The sequence below is a fragment of the Pongo abelii genome, chromosome 5 (genome assembly GCF_028885655.2).
Source record: "Pongo abelii isolate AG06213 chromosome 5, NHGRI_mPonAbe1-v2.0_pri, whole genome shotgun sequence".
NCBI lineage: Eukaryota > Metazoa > Chordata > Mammalia > Primates > Hominidae > Pongo > Pongo abelii.
The window spans coordinates 28,413,269-28,433,402 of record NC_071990.2 but is presented as its reverse complement, the minus strand read 5'-3'; the positions used below and the strand labels follow the sequence as shown (position 1 = coordinate 28,433,402).

General features: G+C 43.1%; 1 protein-coding gene across 1 annotated transcript; it reads left to right on the top strand.

Moving 5' to 3' along the window:
- The first annotated feature begins 6,903 nt into the window (after window positions 1-6,903).
- Window positions 6,904-18,304, top strand: GPX6 (glutathione peroxidase 6). The gene is given in 6 exon segments (XM_003776782.3): window positions 6,904-6,990; window positions 11,747-11,799; window positions 11,801-11,898; window positions 16,161-16,278; window positions 16,788-16,887; window positions 18,098-18,304. Coding segments are annotated over 6 exon segments (663 nt in total).
- The last annotated feature ends 1,830 nt before the right edge of the window (window positions 18,305-20,134 follow it).

The window sequence follows — 20,134 nt, the reverse complement described above, 5'->3', positions numbered from 1 at the left end:
CCAGCGATGCTAACCAGTTTATTATAGCATCAAATCCAGAATCTCCAGCAAGGTATTCGAAGCTCTCCAGATGTGCTCTTAACCTCCTTCTAGTCTTCACTCCCAGTAGCTCCTATGTGAATCTCTCAGACAGCTACATTCTTTCCATTCTTCAAAACACACCTCCTTGGATTTAGATTTTTGACCTTGGAGGTCAATTGTGCTGAGAACATTGAGATCCCACCTCCCCTGGTCCAAATTATATACATTATGCAAATTATACATACATATATGTAATTTGACAGGAGAAAGAATTCCCACTGAAAGATAGGAAATACAATTTTATCAAATTTTACCTATCAAGTTTTTTTTTTTTTTTGAGACACAGTTTCGCTTTTGTTACCCAGGCTGAAGTACAATGGCGTGATCTCAGCTCACTGCAACCTCTGCCTCCCAGGTTCAAGAGATTCTCCTGCCTCAGCCTCCTGAGTAGCTGGAATTATAGGCATCAACCACCATGCCTGGCTAATTTTTTGTATTTTTAGTAGACACAGGGTTTCACCATGTTGGCCAGGCTGGTCTCAAACTCCTGACTTCAGGTGATCCACTCGCCTCGGCCTCCCAGAGTGCTGGGATTATAGGTGTGAGCCACCGCGCCTGGCCTATCAAAATTTTAGGTGCAAATATTTGTAGCCTGAGCCATAGATTAAGGCTGAAAAGCCAATCCAGGCCTAAATTAAGCTATAAGGTCTGTCACTTCCTGACTTTAAAAATCCTATAATTACAAGCAGTTCATGATCTTAAACGTGGTGGGACACCTGGGTGGGAAAAATCAATGTCTCAATTGCTGCCTAGTTTTCCCAACCAGACTCCAATTTTTCCTTGAGGTCGTATTCTTATGAGAATAAGTTTCTTGCCCAAGGTCACGTAGTTAGTGAGTGGCAGTTTACAAATTGAAATGAGGGCTTTCAGACTCCCTGTCCTAGTTTCTGGTAATGACTTAATCCTACCTGAAAGTCAACATCAGGTTTTTTGTTTTTAGTTCCTTTGATTAGAAAGGAAATAGGTTTGATTCTTTCTCAGGGACAGTACACCTCTTTATTCAGATTCAAACCATAGCCTCTGAAACCACCCAAATCTGACTTAGAGAACTCTGTCCACCCTTTGGTTTCACTTGACTATTTTCCATGAATTAGAAAATCTCCCTTGGCATCTGGCAACGCCATTCAGGCCTCCAGGATTTTTCTTACTCTAGTTTTGTAAGCATCAAGCATAGGATCTACTCCAAGTCTGCCATTTTAAGTTACTATTACTTATGTTTATATAGAATTTATAGTTTACGAGCCTCTTTCACATCAATAATTTCATTTGGCCCTCACAATCAGCCAGTTACAGAGGTAGGATGGGCATCTTCAGCTCAAATTTCCAATGGAAACGTAAGTTCGGAAAGGAAAGGCTACTTGGCCAAAGATTCACAATAGTGTAAATGTAGACCGTAAACTTCAGTTTCAATTTCAAATCCACTTGTTGCTTCACCCTCAAGGCTCAATTATTCATAACGTATGTGTTTGGAAATGGAAGCAAATTCTAGAGAGATCACTGAATGTCCTTTGGCATTTAATTTTCATTCTCACGTGTTCTTAACTTTCTGATCTTCTTCCCCAAACATGATGAAGTTTGGGACTCACCTATGGTTGAAGCTGGCTCTGGCCCTAAACCTGAGCCTTCACTGAGGCAGCTGGCCCTGACACACAGACTTCCTGAAGGGCCTCTTGTTTATGCCAAGCTTTCTTCCTCCAACCTGCTCCAGGAAGAACTCTGCTTCTTGGAGGTTGGGGTGGGGAGGTGGTGAGAGAAATAATGTGCACTCCCCTTGATGGTGTTCCTATTACTCCTGCTTTAATGGATCCGGAAGGACGTTGGGGAGAGAGCACTGTGTCCTTGCCCACACACAGGAATTTGAGTGACCCACACCATTCAAAACCAGATGCCCTCGCACCTGGAAATTCTGTAGTCTATGACTCAGATCCTTACTGCTCTCCAGGAAAGAATAAATATGCCTCACATCACCAGCACACACTGCAGACCATCACCAACAACTCAATAGAACTGTGGAACATGGAGAATGCCACTTCTTTACAGGCCTGAATTTATCTATTTGCACAAAGCGGGAGTTGGATCAGAAAAATCACCAAAGTCCCTTTTAAAGCAGACAGTTTATTTTCTCAGCTTTCCAGAGATTCTCATCATTGGCACTTATCTGACCAATTCTTACTCCTAGAAGACTGGGAAACATGAGTAACAGTCAATACATTTTGAGTTCAAACATATGTCTTATAGGTCATGTTTTCCAGGCCACAACAATATACATAAGAAGCAGATGCTCAGTAAAGTTTAGAGATTGTCTCATCCAAGTCACAAGGCCTAGGCAGATAAATCTACAACTGTGTCCCCATAACAGTTGCAATCAGAATCTGATTTAGAACAAATTAAAGGCTGAGACAATTTGGCTTCTCCTTTCCCGCTCTGCAATCCCTCAGCCTGTGGCAACTTGTGAAAGGCATCAAAGCCAGTTATAAAACACCAGGTTTTGATATAGAAACACCCTGTAGACATCCCAGAGATATCCCAGGGACAAATATTGGCTGTCTTCCTGGCTATGATCAGAAGGGGCAGACAATATTTACAGGTGAAGTGATATGTCGTTTGGAATTTAGTTCCAAATAATTCAGTGAGGATGGGTATGTGTGCAAGGGTGGGAGCTGTGGTAACAAGCTTTTTCAGATGTAGGTAAAATGAAATTAGCAGTGAGTTGTACTGATTATAGATGCAGCGGGTAACAGGTATATGAGCTTAATTATACTCCTCTCTACTTTTTATATATGTTTGTAATTTTCCCTAATAAAAAAGTTGAATTAAAATGTAACAAGCTGAGAGCTTCAAGGTTGGGACCTTCTTTAACTGATGGATAGAAAAGGAATAGAGCAGATAAGAATATAAATAAGAGATAAATGGAGCAGGAAAGAAAATGAAAAAACAAAGAAGAAAAAGAAATAATGGGAACTTATATCAGCATTTATTGAGTTGTTACTGTGTGTGCCAGGCATTTCCAGATATAAATTCTTACTTAATCTTTAAAAGTCATACTGTTATGTTCTTTCACACAAAAAAAAACTTGATACACTGAAAAATTAAATAACTTGCCCAAAATTGTGTAGTGAGAAACAACTTAAAGCCAGGATTGTTTAAATCCTGAATCCAAACTCTTTTTCTCGTACACAATGAGGAGAGAGAAAAGGAGAAAGTAATGAGAGGTGGCAAAGGGTAAAAAGTGTAGAAATGAAAAAAAAAAAGAAAGAAAAAAGCGAGATTCAATGAATTCAGAATCAGGGAAGCAGTTAAGAAGCCTTCCAAAACTATCACTGGAATAGGAGGTAACTAGGGCTGGCATTGCTCAAACCTTGACCCTTCTGAGGGATGATTAATCTTTCATTTAAGGCAAATTAGCAGAAAATTCATTACCTGCCTTCTGCTGCACTTGCTGCTGCGAAACAAGAAATCTTATAGTCTTCAAACAGTGGCAACAACCAGGAGGATCCATGATCTCCCAAACATTTGTGCCTCCCCTCTGACGGCCCTGCACTGACTTCTTGTGAGTGTCTGTGTGTGTGTGTGTGTGTGTGTGTGTGTGTGTGTGTGTGTGTGTGTGTGTGTGTGTGTGTGTGTGTGTGTGTGTGTGTGTGTGTGTGTGCGCTCAAGCTAAATTATAACAGAACAGGAATAAGGAAGAGGTAATACAGAATTTGAGTAAAATGATAGAGTGTTACGCCTTGACAATGATAAAAAGCTATGCTATTTAACACATCCTTTGCTTCTTTCTTCTCCAGTAAGAAAAATGCATTTTTTAAATTTAAAAGAAGAAAAAAATGTAGAACAAAGAGGAAATTTAAAGTTAAACCTGAGATATTAATAAAAGTCATCTACTTGTTCGATGTGAATTTGTTGACACAGCACAGACAAGCAGATCTCAAGATAAAATTAAAACCTCACATTGCCTGTATTGGTTCTGCAATCAAAGCTGATATTAAAATATTTAGCAGGGCTGGGTTGGATGGCTCATGCCTGTAATCCCAGCACTTTGGGATGCCTAGGTGGGTGGATCGTTTGAGATCACCACTTAGAGACCATCCCGGGAAACATGGCAAAATCCCATCTCCACCAAAAATACAAAAATTAGCTGGGTTTGGTGGCATGCGACTGTAGTCCCAGCTACTCAGGGGCCTGAGGTGGGAGGATGGCTTGAGCCTTGGAGTCAGAGGTTACAGGTGAGCCGAGATCACACCACTGCACTCCAGCCTGGGTGACAGAGCCAGACCTTGTCCCAAAATGTGTGTGTGTGTATATATATTTAGAAGTATGCCATAGGCACAACCAATCAGAACAAATCCTGGGCTCCAACAACTGCCGTGCGTATTCCTGTGTATACACACTGAGGACCATCCCTGCCTGCAAGCACGAATGCTAGATGTCTTGGTAGACATGCAAATGTTTTGACTTTCCAAAGTAGGGGAAATGAACTTCAGAACCTAAGAAAAAGCTCCACTTGGGGCTTCTACTACTTTTTAAGACATATTTTAGACAAGTGAGTTATGAACATATGTGAGTGCTGATCACTGAATGAGAACATAGCTTAACCAAAAATCAACCACAAGCATCTTGATTAAGAAATAAGGAGTAAGTTAAACTCTAGTCCTGGGCAGAAACTTCTGCACTTGGCTTCTTTCTATCCCATAAACTTTAATGTATTTGGTGGAAGACACAAAAGAACTGATCTAGAGTCAACCCCAGATAGGTGGATCAAATGTGTAGATCATTGATAGACAATAAATATAGCTAGTCTGATAGATGACAGAATTCAGATTTAAAAGATCAATTGCTTGGGTGGATAGACAATAATAGGCACCAGCATTGCAGTGGTAATTCATATAAACTTTGATGTTTATTTGACCTTAAGTTAAAAGTGAACCAATAAAAATTAAAACCTAAAATAAGTGAACCAATAATGTTTCAAAGATACTAGAGAAAATAATGCCATCTTGGACTCTACTGATTAGTATCTAAAGAGTATGCTCTTGATTGATGAAATCAGACCTGAAATAATATTTCTATCTGTGGACAGAATAGGTTTTAAAATGTAAATTAATAAATCAAGCCAAATTCTAAGGAGGAGGGTGAGGATGTGAACTGGCTCCTAATATATATTAAGGCCTGGTCAAGCTCACCAGAACCCTGATTTGTGACTCAAGTCTCAGAAAGTTACCTCAGAAGTCTTGTTTGATAAAGCTATATCCATCATTTTGAGTAAAAATATGTAATTTGTATATCATAAAATCTCTCAGGAATGATCCCAAAGTACTTGCCAAGATTTGATCTAGAGTCAACCCCAGATAGGTGGACTCTGGTGATGAAGACAGTTCTATCTACCAGAATCAGAACATTTCTGGAGGGAAAGTTACATCAGGGAAATCTGGCTGATGTCAAATCAGAAAGGACCTTGAGTGCTTCACGGGAGAATTTCAAACTAAAAGTGTAAGAATTCAGGAGGAATTGGGGCACTTTAACATGAGCGATATCAACAAACCTGACCTTTAGAAAAGTCATAGAGGCAGAGTGTGAAGGAAATAGGGACTGGAGAAGACCCTGGAAGTGAGGAGACAGCTAAGGGATGAAAGCAAAATTCCTGGAAGGAGATAACAGGGAACTAAGGCTGCAAAGGAGGATGGGTGAAGGGCAATTGCAGCCCCATGATAGCTTCAGGTGCACCAGGGACATGAAATGTTCCTTGTTTCCTCCTGTTCAGTGTGTGCTCCTGTACCTTCACTTCTCATTCCTGGAGGCAAGGACCCAAGGTACTCAAAAGTCTATCAAGAATGTGGGAACAACAAAACCTATGAAGTTGGGGTTTTAGGCCATTTGACCTACTGATGAGGTCTATAATGAAATGTCTCCTTACCTCTAAAGGGCTCATTACTACAAGGTGAGCAAATGTAAATTGTCTCAGTAAAGATTTCATCACAATAATTATGATCCAAATGGAACCAGAGCAAGAGCTCTGGAGCAGGACGCAGAAGTTGCCTTCATTTCACTGTTACCCACCTTGTGACTTTTTATATGTTATCTCTCTCTCTGAGCTTCAGTTTTCTTATACATGAAACTGTGTGAATACAGTTCTAGTTGTTTACCATTGTCAGGCCATGTAGTAAGTGCTTTATAGTTATTGTCACATTTAATTGTCACAGCAGCCCTATAAGGTAGATAATATTATTATTCTGATTTCACAGATGAGAAAACTGGGGACAGACACATTAACTTTGATTTCAGATTCAAGGAGCTAGTCAATGGCCCTGACAGGTATTGAATTCAATGGTCTTTATAGCCTCGTAGTCAAAGCTTCAGCCATTTTTTTGAGCTAAAAGCAGGAGAAGGGTAAAGAGCTTGGGAATGTGTGTAGGTCTGTTCCGTAAGAGGAAAGCATCTGACCTGCTGCCCTAAGAAGCTGCATAGCTGGATCAGGTATCAGTGATCAAGACATAGATTATAGGCTTTTGAAAAGAGTTCAGAAATCTGAGATAACTAAAAGCTTGTCTTTCAAGAGAGTTCATAAGAACTCAACCCCACCCAGACTTTAGTTTCAAGAGGCAGAGAATGCCTTTTGTGTGAAGCTGGCAGAGGCAAGGCAGGTGGAGCAGGCTCAATGGTGAGGGGTTTACAACTGAAGAGGAAGGCGGTGTGTGTAGGGAGTGGAGGTGGGTGTGTATGAATGCCACTCTGCGATTGGAGGGTGCTTCTTCAAACTGGTCCCTGCCAGGGGCTCAAAAGGGGCTGAAATCCTGGGGACCTCAGAGTCGTCTGAGACTCCTAGCCATGTTCCGGCAGTTCCAGGCCTCCTGTCTTGTCCTGTTGTTCCTGGTTGGCTTTGCTCAGCAGACCCTAAAGCCTCAAAGTAGGAAGGTGAGCATGGGGCAGGGGATCCGAGCTAATTCCAACACATGATGGCCAACCTGGCTGCCAGAGTTGCGAGGAGTTCTCTCCTCTCTCCTTTCGAAGGACAAGATCTACATTCCCAGCCCTTCTTCACAAATCCTGACATTGATATCTTTAGCAGGCTCTCCCTAAACCCACTGTCTCTTACTTGCATCTTTTCCTCTGCACCTAGTAACTCTTTGAACTGAATGTATGTGGAGTGGGGTTGGGGGGCTGCCTCAGCACATTCCCCTTTGCCACTTCCCCCGGTGGCCCCTTGATAGCCTAGAGCCTGTCCCCTTCATGCTGGTCCATAACTTGGGGTAGTGCTGTGGATCCCAACAAATGAGGCATGAAGTAGCAAATGGATTGATAGGGAGGCTGCCCTGGTTACTCCTGGAGAGGCTGCTCAGCCAGAAACCCAGAGGGAGAGGTGAGAGAATCTGGGGTTGTGATCTGCACTAGGAATTTCTAGGTCACAGAAAGAGGAGCTCCCCACCACCACACCCCTAGAAAAATAAAACACATAAGGCCAATATGGTTGTCCACCAATATTAATTTTAGGGAAGGTCATGAGGTGAGGTAGAGACAAAGCTCAGCTCAGAGTAGGCTTTGTTCTCAGATCTTGGTGTTGCTCCCAAATCTCCTGATGCCATTTAGAAAAGTCCCCCCACTGGATGTCCATAGCCACCCCTGTAAAAGATGTGTATATATGTCTTAGGATGCAGACTGAGCAGATCACTTGAGGCACCCGCAAATTTTAACTTTAAAATCAGATGAATTTATTCAAAAGCAGCCTCAGTGGTGGCCATATGCCAATTATATATCTTTTGTTAGTTCCTTTCTGTCCTCTATAAAAGGTGGCGAACAATGCCCATCATATAATGCAGTGATTTCCAGACTTGAGCTTACCTAAGAGAGAGCTGGTTAAAGCACAATTGCTGGGCCCTACCCAAGAGTTTCTGATTCAGTAAGTTTTAGGGGGAGCCCAGGCACTTGCATTTCTAAAATGCTTCCGGTTGATACTCATGCAGGTCTCCAAACCTGAAGCTTTGAGCTTTAATCTCTGTTACTGGATTCATATGAAGTGTAAGATGGTGCCTATTAAATGCCATAAGACAGTTTACTTACTTACTTTCAAGAAAGGTAACAGATCACTTGAAGGGACAACCTCCAAGGGTCATCCAGATCTATGTCAGCCACTGCTGCCTGGTTGGGTGTGGAATTCTCAATGTAAAATATCATCTTGTGAATTAAAAGCTGTGTTCTAGAGTATTCTGTCTTCTTCAAACAGACGTAAGCAAACTAGAGCAGAACTGAAAACTGGGTAGGAAGGATTGAGCTCTTCAAATCTGCAGTTTTCTTGGGATTCTGCATCTCATTTCACAGAGTGACATCCTCATGAGAAGCAAATCTTTGGAAGTTGTTGCACCCAGAGCTAAGGCAGCACAAAGGCAAGAAAATGGAGGCATACATTTGACAGCTCACATGGTGATTTCCGTGTGACTTTTTATTATAGTAGCAAGAAAGGCAAATGCTGGAAATTATTTAGCTCAGACGTAAGGTGTCATGAAGGCAAAGAGAATGCAGGCACATAGATGATAACCCCATCATAGTGGGTTTCTTAGGCTAATGTTCCCAAATATTGTGACTAATGTATACGCACAGATGTGTACGGAAGTATGGACTTAGAAGGAAAGGGCTTGCCCCTAGGTCAAGCCTCCTTCTCTCCAAGGATAATGAAGGAGAAGCTATGGCCTTGTGTCCTGGTAACAGACTCAGAAGATGATAAAGAGTTTCTTGCCCCACTCACGCCACAGTAGCTCACCCACAGGCAATTCCTTCACTGCATGGGGTACGCTTTTATGGACTGACATCCTGTGAAGCCCAGTTTAAATTACTCTAAAATTCTATGACTTTTCTTCATATGGCCAGGAATATAGCCTCTCTTACCAGATAACATCTTAGCCTTTTGTTCCAGGTTCTGTATGCCTTTTATTCTTGGCACGCTTGTGGGTAGAAAGTTTTTCCGCTCTGTGCTTTCTATTTTATGAACTTTAATTCATGAGCAGTCCAGGCTGTTTCACCACAATATAAAGATATGAAGTGGGTGTCAAGGATGAGTTTTGAAGGTACCAGTGAAACCGGAAAAGTTCCCTTGTCCCTTTCACAGGGCATGCGATGGGGGGTGTGGCTCGCTGCTTCAGTTTCCCGCTGCTCAAACCTCTACGGGAGCAGAAGGGGAAGCATACAGATGGGCAGATTGTGGAGCTCCGACCCTAAGGCAGTGTCTAGGGGTGAATGTTTACAGCTGAAGCCCCAGTGGGCATGTGTTACAGGTGCTCTTAGTTCAGCCACCCATAGGCAGCTTGTGTTAGCTCCATTAGACCCCTGCCTTATCACAGAGACAGAGGGCTTTCTGTATCCCAGGGATCTTGCCTTGGTTTATAGGAAGAATCGCATTACACATGGGCTTGGAGAATGAGTGCAAGGTTTTATTGAGTGGAAGTAGCTCTCAGCAGATGGGGGAGCCAAAAGAGGGACAGTTTTTCCCTGGAGTCCGGCCAAACTCCGCGTCCTTCTGCTGTCAATGGCCTTCCGGTGTGCTCCTACTGTGTCCAGAATTGGTGGGTTCTTGGTCTCACTGACTTCAAGAATGAAGCCCAGTTCTTTAAGGCGGCGTGTCCAGAGTTTGTTCCTTCTGATGTTCGGATGTGTTCAGAGCTTGTTCCTTCTGGTGGGTTCGTGGTCTTGCTGGCTCAAGAGTGAAGCTGCAAACCTTCGGGGTGAGTATTACAGCTCTTAAGGCGGCGCGGCTGGAGTTGTTCTTTCCTCCCGGTGGGTTCGTGGTCTCGCTGGCTTCAGCAGTGAAGCTGTAGACCTTCGCGGTGACTGTTACAGCTCATAAAGGCAGTGTGGACCCAAAGAGTGAGCAGCAGCCAAGATTTATTGCAAAGAGCGAAAGAACAAAGCTTCCACAGCGTGGAAGGTGACCCGAGCGGGTTGCCACTGCTGCCTCCCGCAGCCTGCTTTTATTCTTATCTGGCCCCACCCACATCCTGCTGATTGGTCCATTTTACACAGAGCTGAGTGGTCTGTTTTGACAGGGTGCAGATTGGTGCCTTTACAATCTGTGAGCTAGACACAAAAGTTCTCCACGTCCCCACTAGATTAGCTAGATACAGAATGTCAACACAAAGGTTCTCCAAGTCCTCACCAGAGCAGCTAGATACAGAGTGTCAATTGGTGCATTCACAAACCGTGAGCTAGACACAGGGTGCTGATTGGTGTATTTACAAACCTTGAGCTAGATACAGAGTGCCGATTGGTGTAGTTACAATCCCTTAGCTAGACATAAAGGTTCTCCAAGTCCCCACCAGACTTAGGAGCCCAGCTGGCTGCACCCAGTGGATTCCGCACCGTGGCCGCAGGTGGAGCTGCCTGCCAGTCCTGCGCCCTGCGCCCGCACTCCTCAGCCCTTGGGTGGTCGATGGGACTGGGCGGCGTGGAGCAGGGGGCGGCGCTCATCGGGGAGGCTCGGGCGCCGCAGGAGCCCACGGAGCGGGGGGAGGCTCAGGCATGGCGGGCTGCAGGTCCCAAGCCCTGCCCCTCGGGGTGGCAGCTAAGGCCCAGCGAGAAGTAGAGCACAGCAGCTGCTGGCCCAGGTGCTAAGCCCCTCACTGCCCGGGGCCGGTGGGGCCAGCTGGCAGCTCCGAGTGCGGGGCCCGCTGAGCCCACGCCCACCTGGAACTCGCGCTGGCCCGCAAGCGCCGCGCGCAGCCCTGGTTCCCGCCCGAGCCTCTCCCTCCAGACCTCCCCGCAAGCTGAGGGAGCCGGCTCCGGCCTTGGCCAACCCGGAAAGGGGCTCCCACAGTGCAGCCGCGGGCTGAAGGGCTCTCAAGCGCGGCCAGAGTGGGCGCCAAGGCCGAGGAGGCGCTGAGAGCGAGCAAGGGCTGTGAGGGCTGCTAACACGCTGTCACCCCTCACCACGATGGTTCATTGCTCTCCACGTCCAGCCAGTTGAGTGTGTTCCTCCGCTGATGTGCTTCTCTCCACATCCAGCGCTGGTGTCTGGCTGCTAGGGTCTCAGGGTTTTTATAGGCACAGGCCCATTTGAGTGAGAAGGCAGGAGTGCCTGTCCTCATGTAGGTCCGTAGGCACAGACCCGAGGGTGGAGCCCTAGTCAGGTACCCGCCTTTCTCTACCCAGCACTTCCCCGCCGCCCCTCCCCCCATCACCAGTGATTACCCCATTGGCAAGCCTGGAAAGGCTGTTCAGTGGCATCTGGAGAAGTTATGGGCCTGATTTTGGGGGACAGGAATTACAATATAAGAACATATAGATGAGAAGTTTGTGCAAAACTTACTTATGTTATGAGAAATCCTGCAAAAATCTGTTAAGCGTATCTGAGAGAGGACGGCATGACTTGAACGGGGTGTTAGGATGTCGGGGGAGAATGCAGTGTCAGGGAACAGAGGTAAATGTTATTAATCTTCTGGAAACGGGAAGAATATTATGAAATGCTTGTCTTGCCACACACACACAAAAATGGATTGTAATTTAGAAGACATAAATTCTAGCTACGGCATCAGCTCTAACTAAAAATTTTACTCGGAAAGATCCCTTCAGTTCTTAGAATTTCAAGATATTACGTGAAGGGTCTTCGAGTGTTTTGAAAAAGTCCACAAATGTTGGGAATTATTGTTTATCTTATATCGTTATGGTTATTTTTGTAACATTCCAGGTGGATTGCAACAAAGGGGTGACAGGCACCATCTATGAGTATGGAGCCCTCACTCAACGGCGAGGAGTACATCCAGTTCAAGCAGTTTGCAGGCAAGCACGTCCTGTTTGTCAATGTGGCCACCTATTGAGGCTTGGCAGCTCAGTACCCTGGTAAAAACTCACGTTTCAACTCTTTTGGAAGCAGCATTGCCAGATAGCCATATTCTAATTCCAGAAGGTTTTACCAATGTGTTATTGGAGGATGCGATGGGAGAACTGATCAGGTGACTCTACCTCCCTAAATGCTGCTCCTGCTCTGCTCCTTAGAATATCAGGATGATTATTTCCAGATTTGAGAACTAAGACCTTCCCAAAGACTTAAAGACCACCAGGAGCACACTTGCAGTTGAACAAGTTGAATGTGTTACTCGGTGCCCTGAAGGAGAACATGTTCTATAGAGAACCATGGGGTTTCTTAATAAGAAAGTATTAGAAAGGACTTACTATAGAATCTGAACTTTTGTTAGGTGATTTGGAGACGAGTTCAAGGAATTGAAGTTCTGTTCTGGATTGGATGCCATCAAGAACTGTGAGCAATTATATGATTTGGTATCTTAATCAATCATATCTACATGGGGAGAGAAACGAAGACTAAAGCTGTAATTGGTAAAGAAGCAGCAGTCACTCATTGGCAAGAATAGGGTGGTACCTGGTCATTGTTGTGATTTGGACAATGTTCATGCTTTGTCTATGTTCAGTTACAATTATGCAGTGGCCTTGTTTTTGTCTTGATTCATCATGGTCACATGTTATGTGATATTGAAGTTCTATGAAATTGTTTATGTTTCCTAGGAGAGTGCTAAAGCCTAGCTGTGACTCCCAGGCCAGATACCTGGCTTTCAAGGACTGATTTTATGCTTCTCATCGGTTACTTCTGATGAAAACAGGAGAGATGAGTGATCTTTGATATTCTGGAAAATGCCCTTGGGTTCTGTAGGCACCTGCAAATGACAAAGAGGGAAACGAAGTTTTCTGTCTGGGCTGCCTTTGATTGGTACAAGGGCTGTTTAGTGTGACTGGCAATGTAGAAGAATGCTCCATCTCGCCAACCTTGGCCTAACCTTCTGTGGTAGCTGAGGTGTGTTTCCATTTTCTTTGTGCCCTTATCGGAGAAGAGTTTGGTATTAGTGTTGATCCAGAAAAGGTTATTTAAAATTCTAGATCAATTATACTAGAGATAGATACAGCTTTGGACAGGCCAAAAACTTTATTTTATGCTTTTAAAAAATGGCTCAAGATAAATTTAAAAGATTTATTGCACCAAATGCCACAGAGAAGTGGATCAAAATAATACATGAACAAATTTTGTTTTGTTTTGAGACAGTCTCGCTCTGTCGCCCAGGCTGGAGTGCAGTGGCGTGATCTCAGCTCACTGCAACCTCTGCCTCCCAGGTTCAAGTGATTCTTGTGCCTCAGCTTCCCGAGTAGCTGTGATTACAGGCGTGCACCACTATATCTAGATAATTTTTGTGTTTTTTTTGCATTTTTAGCAGAGACAGTGTTTTGCCATGTTGGCCAGGCTGGTCTCGAACTCCTGACCCCAAGTGATCCACAAGCCTTGGCCTCCCAAAGTGCTGGGATTACAGGCGTGAGCCGCTGCACCTGGTCTATACAAAAACAAGTTTTAAGAAAAATTTTCCACACATTGACACTATTATCTGTTCAGCTGATCAAAAATATATAAACCCTATCAATTTTTCTTAATGGATTTTCGATAATAAAAATCCCAGAATTTTATCCCTTTTAAGTGACACTTAAAGTGAAGCATATTGTAATCTCATGTCTAAAAGATCTGGCTCACCAAATTTTGACATTTTAAAATTAACATTCAGAGGATGCTACATGATTTAAGCCAAAATTCTAATAAAATTCCGGCTCCTCCAAAGTACAAATGGCTCACATTTACCAAGAGAAGCTAAATACTTTTCCAATTTAATGGTAAAATTATACATAAAAAGATGCTCTCAAAAGACAGATTAGGATAAGAATCACACATTTAAAATAATTTGGGGGTCCCTTTGTTATTATTATTATTTTTGAGACAGAGTCTTGCTCTGTCGCCCAGGCTGGAGTGCAGGGGCACGATCTTGGCTCACTGTAACCTCTGCCTCTGGGATTCAAGCTATTCTCTTGCCTCAGCCTCCCAAATAGCTGGGACTACAGGTGCATATCACCTCGCCCAGCTAATTTTTTTTTTTTTTTTTAGTAGAGACTGGGTTTCACCATGTTGGTCAGGCTGCTCTCGAACTCCTGGCCTCAAGTGATCCAACTGCTTCAACCTCCCAAAGTGCTGGGATTATAGGCATGAGCCCCCACACCCAGCCTCAATTTTTTTATTTTTATGTACAATCAAGTCTAGGGAAAACCTGAAAAGCTACAGACTAAATTTTTATTTTAAGAGCCCAAACAACAATTTAGTATCATTTAGTAAGTGAGAAGGTTAAAAGAACTTGCCAAAGGAATAGAATCAAGTTCTGCTAAGTGTGTCTACTATAGGACCTCAGGACCTAGGTATTAGAGCCCAAACAACAGTTTTGTATCATTTAGCAAGCAAGAATTCTCCTCCCTTCAAAAAGTTAAATTTGAAAACTATGGTAAATTTTAAAAGTTTTGATGTGTAAACAGCAGTTCCATGGAATGTGAAGCTGCTCTTAAATTTGTTTTAATTTAATTTAATTTTAACTTAAATTTGCTACATATTGAATAGGCAATATACTTCCAACATTCAAAATTCAAGAGATATAAAAAGGTTTAACAGTGGCACTTGCCATGTTCCCTTCTCTTTAGGCAACCATTATTATCAGTTTATGGTGTATATTTCCAGAAATCTGTTATGCATATACAAGCAAACATTTCTCTCTCACTTTCTTTCTCTCAAGCACATACACATACACAAACATACACACAGAAATGATTATGCACATTGCTTTTTCACATATATCACATACAGTGGGGACAGGAGTGGTGGCTCACACCTATAATCCCAGCACTTTGGGAGGCCAAGGTGGCTGGATCACTCTTGAACATCAGGAGTTTGAGACCAGCCTTGCCAACATGGTGAAACCCTATCTGTACTAAAAATACAAAAAATTAGCTGGGCATGGTGGCACATGCCTGTAATCCCAAGTACTCAGGAGGCTAACGCATGAGAATCTCTTGAACCCGGGAGGCGGAGGTTGCAGTGAGCTGAAATCCTGCCACTGCACTCCAGCCTGGGTGACAGAGAGATTCTGTCTAAAAACAAAACAAAAAAACATGGTGAGTTTCCTCATTCATTTTAAGGCATAGTATTCCATTGTGTTGCTGTGATGTAATTTATTAAATTAGTTCATGAGAATTTTAAAGAGCATCTCATTCAAATTTTACTCCAGATGCAGAAATTGAGAGAATTAAAGAAACTTGCCAAAGGAATAGAATCAAGGTCTGTTAAGTGGGTCTGCTATAGAAAGGAAATATTCTTGATGGCCAAAGATAAGAGAGAGATGAGTTTCGATAGTAACCAAAGAACTATAGAAAAACAGGAAGGCACTCTCTATTTAAGAGGAGGTTCTTAGGGGACATTCCAGCAGGCAGAGCTGAATCTGAATGAGAATGGCCAGTACAGGTTCTGAGGTCTGAATAAATCTGACCTGAAAATAGCTGAAGATGGAAATTATGATTCAAGTCTAAACAGACAAGTTGGAAAGTTCCTGACAGTAGTAAAGAGCAATTTGGAGTTTATGGCCTGGCGTCCCAGGGAGTGTTCCAGGGCATGTTGCAGCATCAGTTAGGTCACTGGAATTGAGGAGAGGGTACAGAATACTGTAGAGGATAGCCTTGGAATTTCTCTTTCTCTACCACTCCCATGGTGGAGCACTAAGGAGTACTCCTGGGAATGGGACTGGAGCAGGAGTGTCTGGTTGTGTCACCATGGGACATTGTATGAGTGGGGCCAGGGGGATGGGGTGATAGTGGGTAGGATTTCCATTTTGTTTGCTTTTCCCTTACAATTTTTTTTGATCAATTCATCAGCTACGGAAGACAGTGGCATTCAAATCTGACTTCTCTTTGGAATCAAACAGGACTCCCACACAAGGCTACCAACGTGTGTGTGTTTAAAAAAAAAAAAAGAGTTCCCATTGGATGGTAAAGTGTAGCCAGGCATGGGAGCTGCTGTACAAGAAAAACAGCAGCCATTTGGATGCATTTCTGGAAATGTGTGCTCTAGTCTTTTTTTTTTTTTTTCTCTACTCCTTTGATCTCTGTAATCTTGAATCTTTCCCTTCTTAGTCCTCGGTTTATTCATGTGATAAATGGATACATTCAGTGATCTTTCACTGCTTGAGGTAGGCCTCCTGACCAGCCCACCCCTGCTATTCATTCTCCACTTACAGAACTGAATGCACTACAGGAGGAGCTGAAGAATTTTGGTGTCATTGTGTTGGCCTTTCCCTGCAACCAGTTTGGAAAACGAGAACCAGGAACAAACTCAGAAATACTTCTTGGTCTCAAGTGAGTGCTTGCATGGGACCCTGCAGATGCTCTGTCAGGATTTCCATTCCTCATTCCACCTGGATGCCTGCCTATTCTGGAAACTTCTGGGATAGGCCATAGATACATGGGTTGAAGCATATCCTTATGATGTTTTGAATTCAGTCTATTCTATTCGCAGTGCTCAAATATTCTCTTTACTTTTGAATTATCTGATGGTGAGGCTAAGGGAAGATTGAATGGAAAAGAAGCATAGAGAAAAGAAGGGAGTATAAGAAATAAGAAATGGAAATGAAGCAGGAAACCTAAGCTCAAAATATTGCTTTCCAATTTTCTTAGAATTCTCTATTGGCTCCATAAAGCCTATTGCATAAAGTCCTGCTTCCCACAGACTATCTTTTCTTATCTTCCCTGTGCACAGCCTCTTCCCTTTATCTTTAATTTCCTGTGGTAGTGAATTGGTGGTGGCCATTATTTTCCATCCATGTCTTAATTTGTATCTTGCTGGGAACAACTTTGGTTCACTGCAGGTATGTGCGTCCAGGTACTGGCTTTGTCCCCAATTTCCAGCTCTTTGAGAAAGGGGATGTGAATGGAGAAAAAGAACAGAAGGTCTTTACTTTCCTGAAGGTGAGTGAGTATAAACCTGGCATGGATTGGTTAGCTAGAAATGCTCTGAAAGCAGTGGGGCTCATGTCTAGGGTTGTGGTTGGACTCCTTGGAAAAGAGATGCTCAGATAAGTTCAAGGCTCATGGCAATATCTGCTGTGACGCTTTAGCTTTAAGTAGAGGAAACCCATGATGGACAATAGCTCTGACATGGACTACCCTCCTGTATTGAATGGAATGATTCATTCATTCAGCAATCGTTTATCAGATCTCCAGTATGTGCTATATAATGAGTTAACAAACATTAATAGTGCATAGTCTGTTCCCTGAAGGAACTCACATTTAATGAGGAGACAGACATGGATGATACAGAATACCATGTGGTAAATGCCTTTAGAGTCACAGAGTGGTAGAAATACAGAATACCAGGATAGAAGGACCCCCGAGGGTCTCTTTGTCTACTCAGCCCCAAATGCTGGTCTGCAGAACAATGCTGGTCCTGCTGAAATTTTCACTCATCCACAGCAAACTAGAGAAAAAAGACAATGCAGAATTTTTCATAAAGCTCAACTTATTGAATATAAGACCAACATTTATTCTGACATTAAATTACTATTATGTTTACCCATATAAATTGTCCTTTACTTACTCAAAAATGGTGCTATAATCAATTTTATGTGGTTCAACAGAGTATTTAAAAATCCCTTAATTTTTAAATGTATGCTTATAGTAGACTTTTAATTTTTCTTATTGGCAAAATGAGTATTTGTGATTCTACGTTAATATCCAAGGAAATAGTTATTGAAATTTTACTGGCTTATGAAGCCTATGAAGCCCCAAACTCTGGGAGCCACTACTCTAAATCAACCTCTTTTTTTTTTTTCCGCTAAGGAAACGAACTGTAGAAATGATATGACTTGCCCAAGGAAACAGAAAATAGTCTTTTACTGAATCACAGTGATAAAATCATGGGAATAGAGGAAAGACAGGGAAAGGAGGAATGCTTTCTATTTACCATTATACTCTCTAACTCTCGGTTATTTGGTAGTTGGTGTACTGGTATTGATACATTGCAGTGTCTGTGGTTGATTGGAAGCATGCAAACTAGTTAATATATTAAAATACATAATGGTGAGTAGACTCTCTAGTCTGGAGATAAAACTGTACCACACAGAGGTAGAAATAAAGTAGAAATAAATGTATATCTCTACTTTCTATATCTCTGCTCCAGAACTCCTGCCCTCCGACCTCTGATCTTTTGGGCTCATCAAGCCAACTCTTCTGGGAGCCCATGAAGGTCCATGATATCCACTGGAACTTTGAGAAATTTCTGGTGGGGCCTGATGGAGTCCCTGTCATGTGCTGGTTCCACCAGGCTCCAGTTAGCACAGTCAAGTCAGACATCCTGGAGTACCTAAAGCAGTTCAGTACCCACTAGGAAGGGCTAGTGACTGGCAGAAGTAACTACCCTGTCTCCCACCTGCAGGAATGTCTAACAAAGCATCCATCTTCCTCCATCTTTGCTCCACACTCCTGCCTACCCAGCCTCCTGATGACCAAACCATCCTGTACTACCCAAGCAGCTGCTTAGCATGTGTGTGTAGCTGTGTGTGTGTGTGTGTATGGATATGTAGAATTGTATTTGTTGGTATATGCATAGGTGTTTGTATGTATGGTGTGTGTGTGTGTGCGCGCATGCATGTGTGTGTGTGTTTGAAGATTAAGGAAAAGAACACCTATCTCTCCAACTCTCTGATCCTGAAATATCTATTCCAAAGGAAAATCATATTTTAGGGTAGATGAATCAGACTATCCTGTGTCCCTAAAAAAGCAATCCCCAGAAGTTGTGACATCTATCCTTTGCCCTTCCTGAAAGTTTTAAAGAAAGCAGGAGCTGGCCGCAAGACTCTAGGCCTCCTTCATAGCCTCTCTCCTCTAAGATAGGCATACATTGTTAAACTCTTCTCTCCTTAATTCTCCTTTATTCCCCTGCCACCCAGTAGTTCTCATGTAGGACCTCTGAAGGCAGAGTGAGAGCAGAAACCCCACCTCACATGAAGGGAAGGGCATCTCCATGATGGTGGATCCCAAAACCCCTCTGGGTCGGACCCTGCCAGAGCCTTCCTTGGTGCCTGTCCCTTAGTGCATTCAGGTCACGGCACCTGGGCAGGGATGTCCCTGTATTCTGAATGATGGGCTTTCTCCTCACCCTGAGCCTCCTCAACTTTAAGCTTATTTTGATCACTGTCTCAAATTTAAAAATTCTGCAGCAACCTGGCTCTGTGTGGTGTTTTCCCAGTCCCATATTATGTCCAGTCATACTTCTTCTTTCTCTGTCACTTTGTCCCTGCTTTCTTGATTCCCTTGCCTTGTTCTTCAGTATTTTGTTTTTCTCAAAAATGCTCTAGAACTTTCCTTGGCACATATAAAACACCGGCTGGAACTGGTTGCTCAGAGCTGCTGTGACCGTGAGCACAGATCTCTTCGTGTCAGGTCTCTCTGCACCCTCCTGTTCAGGTCTCTTGACCAGGCCCCTGCATGACAGGAATCCTTGCCTCTCAAAGAATCCTCTCTCTCTCTACAACAAATATGCATATATTTCTGTTTATAAAATTAATTCATGCTCACTGTTAAAATCTGAAAGCACATAAAAGTAAAAAAGCATAACAAAACAAAATGGGACAAAACCCACTCCTAATCAGAGGTGCAAAGGACCTGCTAGGAAGCCCTATCTGCCCCGTGCTGTTTTATAGTTAAAATACAGTGTTTTATAATTCAAGCAGATTTCAGAAAACCAGATATTAAGGAAAGAAATTAGATGAGGAAGTAAAATAAAATCACTGTTTTTCTTTTGCTTTTTACAAATTACTTGGAACATAGGTATTAGCACTTAAAAAATGCAGGAAATTTAAATCAGTGAGTAATTTCAAACACTATGGAGATCGTAATCCTGCTGTGTACCTAAATAGAAATATGGGCTGGGCACAGTGGTGCACACCTGTAATGCCAGCACTTTGGGAGGCCAAGGAGGGTGGATCACCTGAGGTCAGGAGTTCATGACCAGCCTGTCTAACATGGTGAAACCCTGTCTCTACTAAATACAAAAAAGTTAGCCGGGCATGGTGGCATATGCCTGTAATCCAAGCTACTTGGGAGACCGAGACAGGAGAATTGCTTGTTCCCTGGAGGTGGAGGTTGCAATGAGCCGAGATCGCGCCATTGCTCTCCAGCCTGGGTAACAAGAGTGAAACTCCATCTCAAAAAAAAA